Source organism: Saccopteryx leptura, chromosome 3 (genome assembly GCF_036850995.1).
Source record: "Saccopteryx leptura isolate mSacLep1 chromosome 3, mSacLep1_pri_phased_curated, whole genome shotgun sequence".
Classification (NCBI taxonomy): domain Eukaryota; kingdom Metazoa; phylum Chordata; class Mammalia; order Chiroptera; family Emballonuridae; genus Saccopteryx; species Saccopteryx leptura.
In genome coordinates this window covers 369,937,489-369,958,339 of record NC_089505.1, presented here as the reverse complement: position 1 = coordinate 369,958,339, position 20,851 = coordinate 369,937,489, and the positions used below count along the sequence as shown (strand labels likewise).

Genomic DNA, 20,851 nt, shown 5'->3' with positions numbered 1-20,851 from the left:
CCCCCGCCCAGAGCGCCGTCGCTACGGTCCCCAGGACGTCCGCACGTCCGGCGCCCCGTCCCACCGCAGCCAGGGTTTCCCCAGCCCGCAGCCACGGCCGTGCAGCTACGGGCGGTCCTGAAAGCCCAGCCCGCTGACCCAAAGCGAGCGGGAAGCGGAGCCCGGGAGCAAAGCCCGGCGGCGTGCTGGGCATGCGCGGGCCGCGGCGCGCAGGCGCGGCCCTCCGGGAGGCGGAAGCTCGGGACCGGGACGCGGCGGGCGCGCGCCTCAGCCGGCCGCCGCGCACGCGCAGCACGGCCCCGAGGGCGCGAGCCCGTTGCCGCCGCCGCCGCCGTCGCCGCCACCGGGCCGGGAGCGCTGTGCGCCCGCGGCGTGAGGTGTGGGAGGGAGCCGGCCCGTGCGCCGCGCCGCCGCCCCGTCGTCGTCCGCCCGCCGCCCGCGCCGAGCGCGCCCGAGTGAGTGCGGGGCAGGGCCGGACCGGGGCGAGGGCGGCGGGCGGCGGGCCGGCTCCGGGGCTGCTGACTGGCAGGGCCGCGGCCCGAGGGCGGACGGGCCGCGCGGGGCTGGACAGGCCAGTTCCGTGGGCGGATGCGGCGGAGACCGGGTCCTCCCGCGCCGCCCGCCTGCTGCCCGCCGAGATCGAGTGGGGGCGAGGCCGGGGGCCTCGGGGAGACCAGGGGATCGGGGACACCGGGGACTCGGGCAGGCCGGGGGCGCGGGGAGACCAGGGGATCGGGGACACCGGGGACTCGGGCAGACCGGGGGCTCGGGGAGGTCGGGAGGGGGCGAGGCCGGGGGGCTCGGGGAGGTCGGGAGGGGGCTCGGGGAGACCAGGGGATCGGGGACACCGGGGACTCGGGCAGGCCGGGGGCTCGGGGAGACCGGGGCTCGGGGAGGTCGGGAGGGGGCGAGGCCGGGGGGCTCGGGGAGGTCGGGAGGGGGCTCGGGGAGACCAGGGGATCGGGGACACCGGGGACTCGGGCAGGCCGGGGGCTCGGGGAGACCGGGGCTCGGGGAGGTCGGGAGGGGGCGAGGCCGGGGGGCTCGGGGAGACCGGAGGGGGCTCGGGCAGGCCGGGGGCTCGGGCAGGCCGGGGGCTCGGGGAGACCGGGAGGGGGCGAGGCCGGGAGGCTCGGGGAGGCCGGAGGGGGCTCGGGCAGGCCGGGGGCTCGGGGAGACCGGGAGGGGGCGAGGCCCGGAGGCTCGGGGAGACCGGGGCTCGGGGAGGTCGGGAGGGGGCGAGGCCGGGAAACGTAGGGAGTCCGGGAGGCCGGGTCTCGGGCGGCCGGGGCCGTGGGAGGATGGCCAGCCTCCGCCGGAGCGGGCCGAGTGCCTCAAAAACAAAAGCGGAGAGAGGAAGGAGGAGGACGAGGGACACACGCGGGGACCCTGCGGGGACCGGGAATGGGGACTCATTGGCCCGCGGGCAGGGTGGGGTGGGCCCCGAGGGCTGCGGGAGGCTGCGCCTCGAACCTGGGGCTGCGGAGGGCTCAAGTTTTCTGTGGCCCAGCGGTCCCCTCAGTGATGGCCCTGAAGAACTCGTTCGATTCATTGTGCCTCCCAAGTTTCCTCCTCCGCGGTCCTAGCCCCCAAATCGGCTGCTGCACCGTTAGGTGGGACCACTACTTGCTGTTCCTCTCTCTCTGTTCCTTTCCTAGCCCGTTCTTTTTCCGGAGGTGTGTGTGTGTATGTGTGTGTGGTTTTACTTAATTACAGGATTTTGTAGCTTAATGCACTAAGAGTTTTTGTTTTTTTGAGCCGTTTCAACAGTGTGCCATTCTTGCCTAGTTAGCCTGCAGCTGGGTTTTGGGCAGTGCAACTAAGATAATTGTAATATTGTAGTAATTGTGGGAACTGGAGGGCTATGTACGAGTTTGAGTATCTGTAGTTAAGATGTCCTAGAGAGTTCTACTCAGAAGGTAAATATTTTCGTGGCTGGAAAAGTAGACAGGCCGTTACTATTTGGAATGAACAGAGCCTCACCCTTAATATTTGTCAAATGGGTTAGTGAAAATAGTCTCCTCTTGGAAAGGACCCAGCTGAGTTCTCCGGTCTGTTGTCCCATCTTTGAAAACCTGTGAAAAAGTGGTAGGAAAGTATGTGGATAAAGTGATCAAAGTGACAGATGTTAGCCTTCCACTTACTTTTGTTTACAACCTAGATAATATTTTTCTCCAGTTGTATCCTTGAGTTAATTTTAAAAACTCTTTAGTATGAAACTTTAAAGGAAGTTATTTTGTTTCAGTATCTTTAGGGTATTATATTTGTGGCTGTCCTTGGGCGGGGGGAGCACACCTATATTGTTCATCTCTTTTGAACACTTGTGTAATAGATGCTACGGAAATCACAAGCTCACGTACTATGAATTCTCCTCTAAAGAATTTCTGGTCATTATCAAGTAATCTAGTTTAATAATGAACACTGGCAAAGACTGTTTAAAACCCATGTTCCCTTTGAAAGGAGCCCACGGTCACATAGACTTCAGTGCATCTAAGGCACCGGGTGAGTAGAAGGAGTAGAATAGGCATCAGATAGCAAGTCTTGGGTAAAGAAGACACTAAATCCAAAACGTAGTATTTACTGTGTGGACACATACTGGAACTCCTAGAGGAGATGTGACTTGAGCCTCTTTTGAGTCTGGCAGTGCCTGGAAAGTGGACAATGAGTGTTAGCTGGGGGTGGCGTCCCCGAACGCAGCGGTGATGGAGAGTCTGGAGTGCAGAGGTTCTGAGCAACGCTGAGGACCAGTAAGACGTTTTCAACAGATTGCTTCTATATTCCGTGCCCATTGTTGGAAATCATTAAAACGTTTTTCACTAAAAGTTGTTTCTGTGACACTTTGTGCCAATTGCAGAACTCAGCGTCCCAATATTCAAAACTGGGTTCTTCAGCTAGTCAGATAATTTTCTCTCTGGGAAGTTGGAGAAATTGTGTAAATAAAATTGTATTGTTCAAAGGTAGTTCCTCTAAAAGTGACCGGTTAGCTCCTACAGAAGAAATTATGATATATTCTATATTTATGTATGTGTGTGCATATATATATACACACACACACACACACATATATGCACACACACATATGCTATAATGTAGTAAAAAATGCTTTGGTAAATTTCTGTCCTTTTTTTGGATGTTATTTTGAGTTGAGAAGTAGGATCTTAGTTCATATCTATGAATTCAAATGCGAAGTTGCTGTCAGCCCTCAGAAGGCGCCCGGGAAGAGGGTGGAGAAGAGTGTGGCTGAGCCCTGGGTGCGCCAGCGGCCCCATCTCCTCGGCGACCCTGAGGGTGGCTTCTCTGCTGTGAAGTGTTCGGTGGTGGGTTCTTTGAGTCCTTTATAGCGCTCTCTCTCTACCACCATTTTGTGTTTCTGATTATAAAGCAGCAGAGGAACCCCTCTCTGTTCCTAGTTCCTACCTATAACAATTGTGTGTTTTTTTAAACTAGGCTCTATGATGAAAATAAATTCCAATAAGTATCTATAGTTTAACTTTCAGTTTAAGTGGGATTTTTAGCAAATGCTGTTAATTATAGTCTGATTTGCATAGACACTAATGACGTGGTTCACAGACAGAAGTAGGAAATGGAGGCTTTTGCCCGAGTGGCACCGTCCCCACTCTAGCAGTTGGAAAGCCTCAGAAAAATCCTGGGAGCGTCATGCACAGTTGACCTATTTTTAAGGACATGCAGGTGTTGCTTTTTAAACTTTGTATTAAAAGAATCCTACCTAGATTTTACTTATGTACATTGCCATTTACTATAAACTCTTTTCAGAACAAGAGAACAGACTCAAGTTATCTATTGGAACATTATCCAGTGATAGAGGAGGAAATGTGCCCTTACTGTGTGGGTGCACGTGGTGTTGGTGGGTGTCGCTGCCTTTTCACAAATGAGCTAATCCGGAGAGGCTCTGCTCCGGACGTTGCGTGGTTAAGCACTGCGCCTGCCTGGGGCTGAGTGCTTTACTGCGCTCTGTCCTGCTTCCTCACGAGAACCAGAGTGCTCATATCCTCTAGTTCATACCTGCATTTTATAGATGAAACACTGCAACTTGGAGTTCAAGTAGCTCGCCCAGGGTCCCTCAACTGCAGAGTGGCAGGTCCTGGTCGGCCAGGCCCGAGGGACTGACCAGTGCGAGCTGCTGACTGCACAAGGGGCAGTCTTGAATGCCTTAATGCAGTCTTTGGAGTAGGAGTCAGTAGTGTGCAAGGGTGGTGACCGTGTCTGGGACAGTGGCAGTCATTGTATTCTGTGTTTGAAATCTCTACTTTCAGAACTAGAAATTCTGATTTGGCCAACATAGAGCAGGTGAACATTTTAATGAAATATCAAAATTTTTTAGAATTAGTTAAAATGTCTAGTGCATTCTGTAGTGATTGATGTGTCTAACTTGTTCGAGGATGTGCTTTAGTGAGTTCTGCATTTATAGACTTTTCTCACTGGTGACTTTTTGGGGGTCACTGTTGCTTATGAACACGGTTTTGTGGACAGCAAGAAGTAATAGAAGGGAAGAGCAAATTGCATGTGTCTCAGACAGGTATAAGCCCCTGTAGTCATCCTAGTATTTACCGTCTGAAGCACGTTGCTGTTCTAACAATTTCTGAAATGACTGCTCATTCTCACCAGTTTAGAATTTTCCATCCTGCTTTTAGCAGTTGACATGCTCTCTACTGCTATATTTGGGGCTAGTGGACCAAACCCAAGGCTTAGAACCTAAAAACCCGTGTCTGTCGGCTGTCTGTGCCTGGGACCTGCTCCCACCTCTGTATTCTGTAATAAAAGTCCTGCATCCAGTGGTTTGCGTTCTGCCGTGAGCTCGCGGTGCTTGTCGTGTCCACTCATGACCAAAGCACCATGCCTCTGTCTTCGCTTGCCTGGAGAAAAGTGTCACCAGTTTTATGCATTTCATATTTTTAATGGATTGTGTGTCTTCTCATGAGAATTTAAGTACCACGAGGGCAACTTTGTTTTACACACTCTTGCATGCGCAGTGTCGGACTCACTGAACACTCACTGAATGGAAGGAACTCAGGCACTTGGATTACTGGAGAATGTCCCGGGTCAGTAGCTGTCTGCCGCTGTGTTGGCCTTGGTGAGGAACCTCACTGAAAGACTGCAGAGGACGTGATACCAGGAAGAACTTGGACTAGCTGTGTTTTCGCTGTTGTCTGCTTTATTTTAGGTTACTGGTATCGTCACACTTGGGCCAGGAAAAGTATTTCTCTGCCCCTTTACACTTTTGAAATGCCCCCCGTCCGCCCCACCGAGATTGATCTTGTTGGGATTGTCATTAGGACTCGTTCTGAATTCTGAATACAGAAACTTGCTCAAGGTGACACTAAATGATGGGATTTATAGCAGACCCTTGATGACTGGCCCAGACGCTCTCTCTCGTGGAGCTTGCCCTAATCAGCTGGATCCATTGGATACTTAGGCGGGTTTTACACATGCCCTGAAACCATCTGTAAAAGCTGTCTTCCTAACGCTGCCTTGCCGGGTCCACAGCCTGCCAGCTTCCCTGGGCCTGCTCAGGGAGCCCTCTACTGTCATGCTGTCAGTCAGGTAAAACATGGAGAGAGCGACGGGTCACTTACCTTCACTTGAGATCAGGAAAGTCAACATTTGGGTGAAAAAGTATAGTTTGCTTTTCCTCATCAAGTTCCCCCTTCTGCTTGCTCTCTGCTGTGCGAGGACTCACACACACACACACACACACACACACACTCTCTCTCTCTTTCTCTCTCTCTCTCTCTCTCTCTGCAGCTTTGGTTCTCAGTGTAGTCACAGGATGGCAGCATCACTGTCACCTACATCTGAGATGGGGCTAGGGGGTCAAGCCAGTGGGCAGAGGGGTGTGTATGGTCTCTTTTGACTACTTAGATTTGCTAATGAGATTGATTGCCTTCACTTCAGGACTCTTAAATCATTGTTTGTTTGTTTTCAGCAGTTTGAGTTTTGGGGATACCCTAACAACTACTTTTGCTGAGAGATTTTTAATGTATTCTGCTGAGACCACTTAATCTTTTGAACCCTGATTTCAGAATGAAGAATTTTAGGTTGCAATAACAGTTTAAATGGCTCCTGGACTTTACTTTTGGCAAATGGCAGGCGAGTGTGTATGTGTGAGTGCTTGAGGCACATTCCCTGCTGGTTTTGTTTTGGTGCTGAAAAATTGGCTAGCTTCTGCTAGGGTGATTGCCAAGTCTTGGGGTGACTAATGAACAGTGTTGTGTTAATGGTTCTCTTCCTAGGATTAAATTCACATCTAACTTTAATATGTTTTGTTCTGCCTTTTGTCCTTTCTTTCCCCCCCAAACCCCCAAAGGCTAAATGAAAGTTTCATGTACAAAGAAGGGGGAACTCCTTTCTGTTCCGTCTTATGCAGAATTAGGTGCACCTTTTGGCAAATGGGATATTGAGAGCTTGGGGGCAAGGATTTTATGTTCTTTCCGTGGGTTTGGGTCCCTAGTTTCCTCATACTACAGAGTCGGTGGCCATCAGTACTTGGGTTGATTGAAGACAGTGGCTCCTTCTGCTGAGGTCCTGAAGGGAGTCAGTTACAAAGACTAAAGTAAATGACTTTGTTCCAGGAGCTTTGTGGGAAAGGGTCTTTAAGTATATGAAAGTCGTTACAAAGGTAATGAAGAAGAATTAGGGATAGACAGGTGGAGTTCAGTGTGATGGCAAAACAGTGAGAAGGATGTTTCCACATGATCACCCCTCCCACCTGTCCCCACACCTAGTGACCAACCTTTCAGTCGACCACACAGCTCTGTGAAGGTGCACACAGAGACGTGAGCTGCTGGGAGAGAGCCCTCTGGAGCGGTATCTTCCTCCTTAGAACTGGTCAGTGAGTTCAAGTTGGGGTTCATGGGGTTCATGGCAGGTGATGGCTGTGGCCCCGGGAAATGTGCCGCAGAGCGCCTGGCCCCGAGCAGCTGCCCAGTGGGCCAGTGTTGGTCCTGGCGCGCTCACCACTCAGGAGGCCGCCACGGCCAGTGACTCTGCTCGCTGCTGCGGCCGTGCGCTCGCGCCTCTCCTCCTCACCCCGTCTGTGGTTTCTGTAGTGTTGCCGCTCTGTGGTTTTACATAGCCTTTTCCTGGTTACAGTGAGTTTGCATATCTTTTTATACATTTGCTGGCCATTTGGCCATGCTGTTTCATACAGTGCCCATACTTTCCCAGCAGGTTTTAAAAAATTGATTATAGACTTCTTTATATATTCAGAAGTCCTTTGTTGGTTATATATTTTGCCACTGTTTCTTCCCACTTTGTCATACACAGTTTCATATGACGTACGTGGTTTTCTTTATTTTTTTGATGAACAGAAGTTTAGTATAGTGCAGTTTATCGGTCTTTTCCTTTCTGGTTGGTGCTTTTCATGTCTTTATTAATCATCAGTTAATTCCTCTGTTATTGTCTAAATGCTTCAGTGTTGCTTTCCCCTTTTGCCTTTACAATTTTGAATTGGTTTTGGTGTCTAGTATAAAGAAAGATCGATTTCATCAACATGTGGACATCTAGTTGTCCCAACACCGTTTATTAAATAGAGCGTCCTTCTCCCCAGTGCCCTGTGGTGCCACCTGTGCTGTGAATGAAATGTCCATGTGCATGTGCGTCTGTTTTTGGACTCAATTCAGTTCCACGGTACTAAGCTGCCTCAGTGACTGTAGCTTTATAATAAGTCTTAGCACACTGGTGCTCTTCCCACTAGACTCTCCAAGCATACCTCGGCTACCCGTGACCTTTGTGGACTATGCATGTTTGAGAATCACTTGTCAACTTCCACAGAAGTTCTGGATATTGTTTGAGATGATACTGAATGTATAGATCACTGTGGGGAGAATTGTTTCTAGTTTTGTGGCTTTGCAAATAAAGTCTAGGAATATTTTTGTGTAAGTCTTTGTGGACATAGGCTTTCGTTTCTCCTGGGAATGGTTGGTCCTAGGACTGATGGCTGGATTATGTGGTAGGTGTATGTTTAGCTTTTTAAGAAACTGCCTAGTTCTGTTCTAGAGTGGCTGTCCCGTTTCACATTCCCACCAGCAGCGGATGAGAACTCCAAAGGGCAACACCGTAATGGCAGTCTTTTACATTTCAGTCATTATAATAGTTGTCTAATGGTCCTTCATTGTGGTTTTAATTTACATTTCCCAAATGCATAATAATGTGGAGTATCTTTTCATATGTTTATTTGCTATCCCTTTATCTTTGGTGTTTGAATATTTTGCCCATTAAATTTTTTGTCTTGGGCCCTGGCTGGTTGACTCTGAGGATAGAGCATTGGCCTGGAGTACAGATGTTCCAGGTTCGATTCTGTCAGGACACACAAGAGAAGTGACCGCCTGCTTTTCTTCCCCTCCTTCTCCCCCTGCTCTTTCTCTTCCCGTCTTGCAGCCAGTGTTTGAATATTTTCAGTTGGGACAAGCGTTGCCCTCAGGCACTGAGGGTAGTTCGATTGATTTGAGCATTGGCCCCAGATGGGGTTGCTGGGTGGATCCAGGTTGCGGTGCATGAGAGAATCCGTCTCTTTCTCTCTCCTCCTCTCCCTTGAAAAAAAATTATTTTTTTCTTACTGGTGTATTCTTTATACATTCTAGATACAAGTCCCCTTCATCAGATACAGTCAGTGCTTTCATTCTGTGCTGTGGCTTGTTTTTTCATTAACAGTGTCTGAAGGGCAGAAGTTACACATTTTGGTGATGTCCCATTTATCAAATTTGTTGTTTTATGGATTGTGTTTTTTTGTTGTCATATTTAAGAAATCTTCACCCTATTTTAGGTCACAAAGATTTTCTCCCATTTCTCTTCTCTAGAAGTTTTGTGGTTTTAGGTTTTATGTTTAGGTCTGTGATTTATTTTGAGGTAATTTTTATTTATGGTGTAGCATATAGGTGCAGGTCTTTTTGTGGGAATCTTTTGGGTCCTACAGCGATGGCAGCTTCCCTCAGAGAACATTTGTTCTTGCTTCAACTGGTCCGGGGTCACCTTAAACCCTGTTCTGGGTCTGAGGTTCTTTGGACCACCCAGAGCTGTAAATCTACTTGGGAGAGGGCTCACTTCCGGTTTACTTTCCTTCTGGGCTGTGTGGGCTTTGGGGCCCTGCTTCTTGGGGACCCCACCTGTGATCTCTCCCTCTCTCTCCTTGTACTGTTGTGGGAAGGAAAGTTGACAGTGTCAGAATTGGCAGATGACTTTGGGGCAAAGGTGAGTTCTGTACTTGTTTATTGCTTTGGGTTCTGGATTTCACTTTAATTTTGTTTTTTTTTTGTTTGTATTTTTCTGAAGCTGGAAACGGGGAGAGACAGTCAGACAGACTCCCGCATGCACCTGACCGGGATCCACCCGGCACGGCCACCAGGGGCGATGCTCTGCCCCTCCGGCGGGTCGCTCTGCCATGACCAGAGCCACTCTAGCGCCTGGGGCAGAGGCCAAGGAGCCATCCCCAGCGCCCGGGCCATATTTGCTCCAATGGAGCCTTGGCTGCGGGAGGGGAAGAGAGAGTGGGCGCTTCTCCTATGTGCCCTGGCCAGGAATCGAACCCGGGTCCCCTGCACACCAGGCCGACCCTCTACCGCTGAGCCAACTGGCCAGGGCCTCACTTTAATTTTGTCCGGGTATTTCCCTTGGTTTGTTAGTTTCTGGTTGCTTTTAAGGTGGAAGTATTCTAGCCTGACCAGGCAGTGGCGCAGTGGATAGAGCGTCAGACTGGGATGTGGAGGACCCAGGTTTGAAACCCCGAGGTCGCCAGCTTGAGCGCGGGCTCATCTGGTTTGAGCAAAGCTCACCAGTTTCAGCCCAAGGTCGCTGGCTTGAGCAAGGGGTCACTTGGTCTACTGAAGCCCCCAGTCAAGGCACATATGAGAAAGCAATCAATGAACAACTAAGGTGTCGCAATGAAGAATTGATGCTTCTGATCTCTCTTCCTTCATGTCTGTCCCTATCTGTCCCTCTCTCTCTGTCTCTGTGACATACATAAAAAAAAGGACTGAAATATTATGTTCATATTTTTATATCTTTTAGGGCAGGGGTCCCCAAACTTTTTATACAGGGGGCCAGTTCACTGTCCCTCAGACCGTTGGAGGGCCGGACTATAAAAAAAACTATGAACAAATCCCTATGCACACTACACATATCTTATTTTAAAGTAAAAAAACAAAATGGGAACGAATACAATATTTAAAATAGAGAACAAGTAAATTTAAATCAACAAACTGACCAGTATTTCAATGGGAACTATGCTCCTCTCATTGACCACCAATGAAAGAGGTGCCCCTTCCGGGTGTGTGGCGGGGGCCAGATAAATGGCCTCAGGGGGCCGCAGTTTGGGGACCCCTATTTTAGGGGAAGGATTGAACCAAATAACATAGCCTGCAGTTGAGCCAAGGAAATCCTTTTTCAGTTCCACCTCAGTGTCTAGACTTGCACCTGCTGCGTTCTATAGTAGCTCCTAGCACAGGGGTCGGGAACCTGTGCTGCATCTGGCTTGCAGACAAATCTTTAATAAAAAAAATAATAACGTTAAAAATATAAAACATTCTCATGTATTACAATCCATTCATTTTTATTTCCTACCACTCATGTTCATGGTTGCGGGTGGCTGGAACCAATCACAGCTGTCCTCCGGGACAACACCAAATTTTTATTGGATAATGCGTAATGTACACGGGTCGTTGTATGGCTCTCATGGAATTACATTTTAAAATATGTGGCGTTCATGGCTCTCTCAGCCAAAAAGATTCCTGACCCCTGTCCTAGCGGCATGTGTCTGTTAGACGTAATTTAAATGAAAAGTTCTATTCTACAGTCACACTCGCCCCATTTCAAGTGCCCGGTTCCCACATGTGGCTCGTGGCAACCACCTTGGACTTTGTAGAGGCAGAACTTTTCATCAGGGCGCGAAGTTCTGTTGGACAGCGCTGGCTAGACTGAGCACCTCCCCCGGGGCCTGCGCGGTGCACTGTCTGCCCCGGAAAACCGCTAGTACACGTGTCCTTGCTGCTTCAAGTTCAGCCTTTTCTGAAATCTGCCTGCAGGTGAACGAGATGATGGAGCCCCTTTAGAGGCTTAGTGTGACGCCTCTCCTTCAGGTGCCCTGTGGGTTCTCAGACTGGTGTAGGCGGTAGGCTGAGTAGAAACCACTAAGTCCGATATTTAGCTTCCAAACCTGCCAATTTCACTGAAATTTGTGGAAAACATTTATTATGTGTTGATTTGAACCGCTCCCCTTGGAGTCCAGTCCGATAATCAGGCAGTAGTAAGGCCCTGGGGGAGTGCTTTGCAGAGCTGCGGGGTAGGGCAGGGCCTTCTCTGCAGAGATCCGTAGGAATTAGCCCTGGTGAGTGTTCTAGGTCGAAGGGAAGCCCGGGTGAAGATAGAGATTGGTGGGAACATGCAGAGCTTGCTGTACTGCATCTTACATTAGTTCCTCATATCAAGAGAGGTGGCAGAAACCACAGATTTCAGAAAAGGTCATGAGAGGAAAACCTAAAAGGACATTCCATCCATTCACTCAGTAATCCCCGTTAATCGGTAAGAGTGGTGTTATTTTTCGGATGCTTTGGGACCTCTTTGTAGCTCACTGAGCTCCCGTCTTTGGGGAGTATGCTCGCAGTTAGGACCAGACATGCGGCCCCGATGGGCACGTCTCTAGCCTCTCTGGGGTTGTACTCCAGGGAGGTTCACCCACGGCAGTAAGTGGGGCTGTGGCTGGCTGCTCAGGCTGTCAGAGAGGTGACAGTGAAGAGGAACTGGAGGTAGTAGGTACAGGGGAAACGTCAGGGCCAAAGACACAGGCTGGTCCCTTTATTTTTTATTTATTTTTTTATTGAGTGAGAGGAGGGGAGATAGAGCAACAGACTCCTGCATGCTCCCTAAGCGGGATCCACCTGGCAACCCCTACTAGGTGATGCTTTGCCCATCTGGGGCTCCTGCTCCGTGGTTTGGCAACTGAGCTATTTTATTTTAGCACCTGAGGCAAGGATTTGGAGCCATCCTCATCTCCTGGAACCAACTTGCTTGAACCATTGCAGCCATGGCTGCAGGAGGGGAACAGAGGGGAGGGGTGGAGAAGCAGATGGTCACTTCTTCTGTGTGCCCTGACTGGGAATTGAACCCAGGACTTCCACACTCTGGGGCAACACTCTACTGCTGAGCCAACCAGCTGGGGTCTCGGGCTGGACACTTTAACCCTCCTTGTGGCCACCTGGGGTGTAGTGTGCCTGCATTTGGCTACCTTTGTTTTGGGATCAGAAAGCAAGCAGCAGAGATAGAAGCTCAGTTTGACCACATAATATCCGTCAAAATGTAGGTGTGCCTGTAGCACCAGGGCCCCTCAGACTCCTGTGTGCCCACACTGGTGTTCTGTCTGCAGTGGGGCATCAGATCTTGTATCCTGTGTGCCCACACTGGGGGTCAGTCTGTCTGCAGTTGGGTGTCAGATCTTGCATCCTGTGTGCCCACACTGGGGGTCAGTCTATCTGCAGTGGGGCATCAGATCTTGTATCCTGTGTGCCCACACTGGGGGTCAGTCTGTCTGCAGTTGGGTGTCAGATCGTGCATCCTGTGTGCTCACACTGGGGGTCAGTCTGTCTGCAGTGGGGCGTCAGATCTTGCATATCTGTCATACTCCCAGGCAATGCCCTTGCTGGTGGTCTGTAGACCCCACTTTGAGTAGCAAGGCATTGGTTTCCAAAATACGGCTCATTACCTGGCATTGCCTTACTTACTTTGAAAGTGGAGTAATCATTGGGGAGTGCAGTTGTTGAGGGCATGGCCTTGGGGTAGAATATGACTCTCTGATGTTGGTCTAGTTTGTTAATTTCTGTAATCTTTGTTTTCTTGTCAGTTAAATTGGCCAAATAATAGAGCTGTAGGCTGATGGGAGAATTACATGTTACATAGCATGTGAAGTTCTGATGTCCACTAATGCCTGGCCTTATGAAATGTTTCACAAAAGGTAATGTTAAAAATAAACATATACAGGTCCTGTTTGGTTGGCTCAGTGGTAGAGCGTCGGCCCAGCGTGTGGAAGTCCCGGGTTCGATTCCCGGCCAGGGCACACAGGAGAAGCAACCATCTGCTTCTCCACCCCTCCCCCTCTCCTTTCTCTCTGTCTCTCTTCCCCTCCCGCAGCCAAGGCTCCATTGGAGCAAAGTTGACCCAGGCGCTGAGGATGGCCCTGTGGCCTCCGCCTCAGGCATTAGCATGGCTCTGGTTGCAACAGAGCAACGCCCCAGATGGACAGAGCATCGGCCCCTGGTGGGCGTGCCGGGTGGATACTGGTCAGGCGCATGCAGGAGTCTGTCTGCCTTCCGCTTCTCACTTCAGAAAAAATACAAATAAATAAATAAGTGAACATTACAAGTTTTCCAGTTTTCTGAATTCTCAATCCTTCCTGCATCTTTGCTTAGTTTATAAAGTTACTGTTCAACACACAGAAAATAGAGGCCCATGCTTGCTAGCTCACTCCTTCCCGTCTGTCAGTCCACCCATCCATCCATCCATCCATCCAGAAATGAGCTGGGACAAATGCCTTTCTCACACATGATAAGGAAAGAAGTAGGTGTTTGCACTGGGGCCTCGACAAGGACTCAGCAGACTAGAAGGCAGTTTGACTTGTTTCCCATGGTGGCTGTCTGCTCACTTTCTCAGTCATGGGTAGCTCCTTCCTTGTTAGGCTCAGAAGGTGCAGTGTGGGGGCTTCACATCAATTCTTAAATCGGCATCTTTAAAAAATTTTTTTTCTAAATTGTCAGTCTCATACTAAGGCTTTTAAAAGATGCGTAAATGGGAATTGTGTGACAGTGTATATTACATGGGTATTATACTTTAATTATAAATAAAGTTAAAATATGAACCATCACTTTTAAAACGTTGTGGACATTTTCAGACATAAAAAAAAATGTTGTGATGAACTTCGTGTATATTAATCACCACCTTCAACAACTATTATTTAATATTGTTGACTCCGTTCAGAGGTACCAGTTGGGGGACATATATGCTGGCATTGGACAGATCTTGTGGTGCCAGCTAAAATGTGACATAGTGACTTATGACTTCCCTAAAGAAGGTGGGGAAGGCGGGCCCTGACCAGGTTGCTCGGTTGGCTAGAGCGTTGTCCCAACATGCCCCAGTTGTGGGTTTGATTCCCGGTCAGGACCCATACCAGAATCAACCAGTGACGGCACGAATGACTGGAACAATGAATAGATGTTTCTCTCTTTCGTGTCTCTATCTCTCTCCCTCTTTCTCTAAAAATCAGTTAAAAAAAAGAAGACGTGGAAGGAAGCAGATACAGAGCCCTGCAGCTTTTCTGAGGCGGAGCGGCGAGGCGGTGCTGCAGGTGAGCAGAGCCCCAGCGGAGGCCTCCCCGCCGACCGGAGCCTGGGACAGAACGCTTGCTTCCTTTTCCTTCTTCCTCCCTTTCCCTCCCTTCCTCTCTCCCTTCCTTCCTTCTTCCTTTGTTCCCCCCTCCCTCCTTCCCTTCTCTTGGCTCTCTCTCCTTTCTTTCCTTCCCCTTATCTGCCTGCCTTCCTTATACTTGAGTTAGAATAAAGGGTAGCTTTACTTTACTTTGTTGTATTGGTTTAATACTCCTGAGAGCAGTACATATCTGTTGTTTTAACTTGATCGTTAGGATGGAGGAGAAGTTTGTAGCTTTTTTTCCCTGTGTGTGTGTGTGTGTGTGTGTGTGTATGTGTGTGAGAGAGAGAGAGAGAGAGAGAGAGAGAGAGAGAGAGAGAGAAAGGGAGAGAAGGAGGGAGGGAGGGAGGGAGGGAGGGAGGGAGGGAGGGAGGGAGGGAGGGAGGGAGGGAGGGAGAGAGATGAGAAATATCAACTCAGTTGCGACACTTTAATTGTTCATTGATTGCTTCTCATACCTGCCTTGTCCAGAAGGCTCCAGCTGAGCCACTGACCTCTTGCTCAAGCCAGCAACCTTGGGCTTCAGGCCAGCGACTTTGGGATTATGTTGATAATCCCATGCTCAAATTGGCAACCCTGTGCTCAAGCTGGTAAGCCAGTGCCCAAGCCAGATGAGCCTGTGCTCAAGCCAATGACCTTTGGGTTTTGAACCTGGGACTTTAGCATCCCAGTCAATAGTCAATGCTCTTTCCACTGCACCACCAGTGGTCAAGAAAGCATGTAGCTTTAATAGAGCAAAATTCATCAGAGAAATATGCTTAATGTGTTAGTCTTTTTCTTTCTTTCTTTCTTTCTTTCTTTCATTCATTCATTCATTCATTCATTCATTTTGAGAGATTGGCAGGGAGAGAGAGACAGGAACTTTGAGCTGCTCCTGTATGTGCTCTGACTGGGGGGGAATCGAACTAGCAATCTCATTGCTCTGGGACTGCGTTCCAACCAACCGAGCTGTCTGACCAGGGCTTAATTTCTTTTTATTTATTGTTTCAGAGAGATAGAGCAAGGAAGGAGAGGGCGGGGAGGGGGACGGGAAGCATTCATTTGTTCCACTTAGTTGTGCATTCACTGGTTGCATCCTGTGTGTGCTCTGATCGGGGATCAAACCCACAACCTTGTTGTTTCAGTATGATGCTCTTAACTGACTGAGCTAACCAGCCAGGGCCTATTCTTTTTTTTAAAAAAAATGATTTTATGAGCTCCTGAAGAGAAATGGAAGAACACAGGTGTGTGTAAACTACAGATCGAGAGTGCTGGGAGCCTGGAGGAAGGACATCCACGTTCCCACTGACGCTCTGGCTGCAGGGCTGGCAAACGCTCTGCGTTAAGAGCCTGACCGGAAACAGTTTAGGCGTTGCAGGCCACATACGGCCCTATAACAAGCACTCAGTCCTGCCACCACAGTGTGGAAGCAGACGTGGACAGTATGTGCAGAAATGCATTGTCTGGGTTCCAATAAAACTTCATTTCTGGTCCCTAAAATTTGAATTTCCTACAATTTTATGTACCATGAAGTGCATAAAATTTAAAATTGTGTCTAATCACACAAAGGCCATTCTTAGTTCATGGGCTATATGAGAACGAGAGATGGGCCCAGATTGGCCAGGCCACAGACACTCTGTGGTCTAGGGAGGGGAGGAAAGCTTGCCCTGGGTGCTACGCTGAGCCTAAGCTGGGAGGCGCCCCACCCGCTGAGGGCCCCGGCACACCCCATCATGTCCCTGCCTCTCCTCCATCACTGGCCTTCCCACCACCTCCCTAGCTGCCTCTCCTCCACACCTTTTCTGTCACTTGATACGGTTTGTATTTTACTTATTTTTATTTTCTTTCTCACTTGGATAAGATGTATACTCTGAAGGCAAAATGTCTGCCTCTTCACTGCCGCATCGCCAGCAGTTAAAATGGCGGTCAATGACGAATATTGTGTTGACCGTTTCTTTGTGCCACTTGAGTCATCTTTGGACTTGATATAAATACTAAGGGGGTCACACTGTACGTGTTTCTACGTGACGTCCTTTCTGCAGTCAGCCCTGAGCGGAGGGTGTATGTTGTTTGTGCTCCTTCACTCCTGCTGTTGTGTTGTCTGGCCCGAGTGGGTGCACGTGGGGGTTGTCTGCAGGTTCCACTACTGTGGGGGCCGCTGCACCCGTCTCCTGCTGCTCGTGTGTGTGGGGGTGTGCAGCCTGTCCACCGTGGAGCATCGCTGTCCTCTGGGCTGGCCAGTCTTCAGCATGGCTAGTTGCTGCCAGATTGCTTTCACAGTGCTTGTACCGATTTACATCCCCACTGAGGTGAGAAGGGACTGCTGGCTCCGCCTCGAGCCCACGGTGTGCTTGTCCCACCAGCTGGTCCAGGTGCCGTCCTGCTGAGAGTGGAACAGTCTCTGTTGTGGCTTCAGGTTGGCTTTCCCTTATGACTGCTATTGAGCTGCTTTTAACATATTGGCCATGTTTCTTCTCTCTCTTAGAAAATCCTTGTGTAGTCATTGGCCTACTTTTCTTTGTATGTTTTTCTTACTGACCTATAGCTACTCTTTCTCTGTGTGGATTACGACAGCCTTTGTCATGTCTTCCAGTCGGGGTTTCTCCTTTTACTTTTGAGGCACCTTGGAACTAAAGTTCTTCATTTTAATATCATCTTTATTATTTTCTTTTATGATTAATATTTTTGTCTCATTTAAGGACTCTGAGGACTAAATTTTGATGCGAGGTATTTTTATTGTTCATAAGGCATTTTTCCATTCAATAAATATGTTCAATATTTCTTTTTTCTAGTTTCCATTAAGGTCCTTTAAAGTGGTTGATAAATTCCAAATGAGTGAATTTTTAAAAAGATTTTTATTTACTGATTTTACAGAGGGGGTGGGGAGGAATGAGAAGTAGCAACTCACAGTTACTTTACCTTAATTGTTCATTGCTTGCTTGTTGAATGTGCCTTGACCAGGCAAGCCCAGGGTTTCGAACTGGCGACCTCACCATTCCAGGTCAGCACTCTATCCACTGTGCCACCACAGGTAAGGTGTGAGTGAATTATTTGATGGGACTTATTTCTAAAATTGGATTGTAGTCACAAATTTTGTTGCGTATGAAACCAATTCTTTGAAATGTTACCTTAAATAGATTTATATCATAGTTCAGTTTGTTAAAGATCTTGGTTTAACTTAGAAACTCCTGGGCTCTGAGCTAGTTAAACTCCGGCTCTGTGTAATTTATACCTCGGTTATGCAAACTGGACTTGAGTAATAGATTAGCCTAAGTTTTTAGTTAATAGAGTCCCTAATATTTTACTCTGGCCGCTGGGACACGTGTGTGATTTCCGGGCTGGGTCACGGTGGTCACGCACCTCCTGAGCGTTGGCCTCTGTTCTCCCCGACTGGACTGGACCTTCGGGGAAGGCGTGAGCTCCCGCCAGCCCATGTGAGCCTCGCTGGCAGACAGGGCTCATGCTGTGACCGCAGCTGCCCTCCTGTCCGTGGCATTTGTTAATTAAGCTGTTTAATTTTGCTTTCTCGAGGACTGATGAAAAGAAAACAAGGAAAGACAGACAACATTTAGTTTGTGGTTCTTCGAGGCCGTTTAGCTTCTTAGTGCTGGTTTTGGATGCCCTTTTCATTTCTGTTCTGTGTGTTTACAAAAAATATTTACGTGAAAATTATAAAAATTAAGTGAATCAGAAGTTAAATTTGTCCCTTCCATAAAGCCTCAGGTGTTAGTGATCGAAGGTGTCTGGATGTCCTAGTTTGTGCCCAGGGGCAGGTCCTTTTAACAGGAATCGGCCTCATCTGGGACACAGAAGACCTGGGCCAGACCCTGGCTCTCTGCCTTTGGCCATGTGACTTTTGACGAGTTGTTTAGTGTCTGCAACTCCCGGTGACCTTATCTGTAGGTCTGTATCTGTGATCTCAGCCTTTGAGGTGTGTGTCCAGTCAGCATGTGGAGTGGACACGAGCGCCAGGTGCCAGCATTGCGTCTGTGACAGATTTGCGCAGTGCTGGCTGCTGCAGGTCCGGTTCCTCGTGCTCACTGGGTGTCCCTGGTTTCCCCGGGGTCGGTCTGTTCAGTCACTTCATTTGTTCGGTATTTATTAAGTTCCTGTCATGTCATGGGTGCAGAGCTGAGGGGAGCGAGCCCAGTACAGCTCAGGGGCGCGCAGTGTGATGCCCGCAGTGCTGATGCCCCAGCAGGTGCTCTGAGGACCCAGAGGCACCCCGGTCGCCAGTGCTGGTCAAGTTCAGGTGCCACCTGGCAGCAAATACTTTCGGCTTTGTGGGCCACCTATGACCGGCCACTTTTTTATTTTTAGCCCTTTAAAAAGGTAAAAAAAATCCTTCTTAATTCAGGAACTTGACAAAAATTGGCTGCGGACCGGATGTGCCCTCTGCAGGTTCTGCGGTGTGAGAGGGTTTGGGGAAGTTCAGGGGACGGTGGGAGTGGGGAGGCCTTCTGGACGGAGAACACGCTGCGCAGGGCTGTCCTGTGGGGGCCTGGGGTCCGTGGGGCTGGATGTCGCTGCCCAGTGTGGAGCACAGGATGACTGGCTGGAGCAGGAGGTGAGTAGATGCTGTAGGCGCGGTCAGTGCCGTTGGCCCTTGATTCTGACACAGAACAGTTTATGAAGGGGGGTCGCTGGCCTGGAGTCGCAGCGCTCAGCGCGGGAGGTAATTGGATGGTGCTCAGTACGGAGGTACTGCGGCCGTGCTCTGTACGGGAGGTGTACAGCGCTGCACGTGGAAGGGAAGGAACACACCTGTGTCAAGGGGAAGGCTGCCTCGTGCTGCCTTCTGGTGAAGTGACTGGCAAAGTACAGATGTTCTGAGTTGACAGCTGTGCTCTCTTGGATATAGTATGATTCTGTTGTCCAAAGAAATGAAGAGGGTTTTAGTTAAGGGTACAGCTGAGGGCTGGGGAGAAGGGGTGATGTGTAGCCTGCTTCTGAGTTCGTCTCGGGCCCTGAGTGGGGAAATGGAGGGACAGGGCCCGAGGGGTGTCCAGGGCAAGTCCAGCCTGGTGCCCAGGTTTCTCCTCTGGTTCGTGAGGCTCCCTTTGCTGCTAAGCAAATACTAGTGATTGAACAATTGTTTGGAGGAGGAAACATTCTCTGCTAGGTCCATGAACCCAGAAACTAAGAATTGTGTGTGCGCTGTTTCCCTGGGGGAGACTCGGGGGCTCATCAGATTGTCAGGAGCCGCAGCCCCTGGGAGCGCTCCCTGGTGTCAGCCGGAGGACAGCAGGTGCTCTGCGGGGGTTTGAGGAGGTGGAGAAAGTCAACCATCAGATCCCAGGAGCCCCCCCCCCCCCCGTGATGCGTCCCCGCTGCCAGGTGGAACGCACACACGCAGGGGCTGCGGTTAGACCGTCTCTCCTGGCCTCTCCCGTCCTCCAGAAGTCAAAACAAGCCACGTGTGGTCTGTAGAGGCTAGCCAGGTGTTTGGGACTCTAATTGTCATGAAATGTTTTCAACACGCTATTGTACGTTAGACAGGGCTGAAGTTTCATCCTATTAGGCATATCTTAATAGTCACATGGCTCTGAGAGATGGACAGGTGCCAGTGTTAGCATAGGATGTGCCAGCACCAGGGATGAGTGTGGGTCCTTCCATCGAGTTAGAAGTGTGTGAACAGTGGGTTGTGGAACCATCCCCGAGGGTGTTGTTATGGGGAACACACTGGGAGCAGAACGCAGCTGGTGATGAGCTGCTGAAATACGGTGTTCTGGAGTCTAAACGAAATTGGTTCCTGCTCGCCTCAGCGTGGTTCTCTGCGGTGTTGGAATCGCAGGCTACGGAGGACAGCGGTCCTGCAGAGAGGTGGTGAGCTTGCGGGAGACAGCTGCTCTGTAGGGTGTTGTTGTAAAGTACCGTTTCGCCGGGTTTACGTAGAGACACCAAGTCCAAATGAATTTTTAAGGAGTTTTATTAAAAGGAGGAAATTTAATGTGCCAGCCACATATGGCTAACACGGGGCATAGCTGACCCAAATCTTGCGCCTGCGCACAGCCCTGAGGCAGGTTATATACCTTTGATCACACACAGGGTGGTGGGAAAAGGGGGAGGGGGAGTGATGACACAATTCATTAGCAAGCTTGTAACACTCATCTATAGGATTTATAAAAAACATTCATTTCTACATATTAAAACTTACAAGGTAACACCATAGTGAAAAATGTTGTTCTACATATTAAAAGATATTCCCAAATTTTTTTAGTGTTCATTTGCCATTGCTTTGTTTAGAGGTATATACATTATATACATTAATCACACGTTTTTTCAGGAGGGCGGGAAGCCTACATGGCACCTAATGGATAAGCACCTGTGAATGGCCCATTAAAGAAGAAAGAAAGAGAAAGGAAAGGCTTAGCTTAATCTCTCCCTCCCATCCCCCCCCACCTGGCTAGGTGTTTACCTGGTTTCTCACAGGGGTGGGGGAGGGGAA

General features: G+C 49.5%; 1 protein-coding gene across 7 annotated transcripts in view; it reads left to right on the top strand.

Annotated features, from left to right (window-relative positions):
- The first annotated feature begins 285 nt into the window (after positions 1 to 285).
- PTK2 (protein tyrosine kinase 2) overlaps positions 286 to 20,851 on the top strand; it is a 192,686-nt gene continuing 172,120 nt past the window's right edge. For 2 of the 7 annotated variants that reach the window (XM_066379591.1, XM_066379590.1), the window contains exon 1: positions 286 to 455. Coding sequence is in view for 1 of the 7 variants with exons in the window: in XM_066379584.1 (XP_066235681.1) it covers positions 12,928 to 12,958 (31 nt within the window). In the remaining 6 variants the exon portion in view is untranslated. Of the gene's footprint in view, positions 456 to 12,847; positions 12,959 to 20,851 lie in introns of those variants that run through there. The other 5 variants (XM_066379586.1, XM_066379587.1, XM_066379584.1 and 2 more) reach the window with 4 other exon arrangements.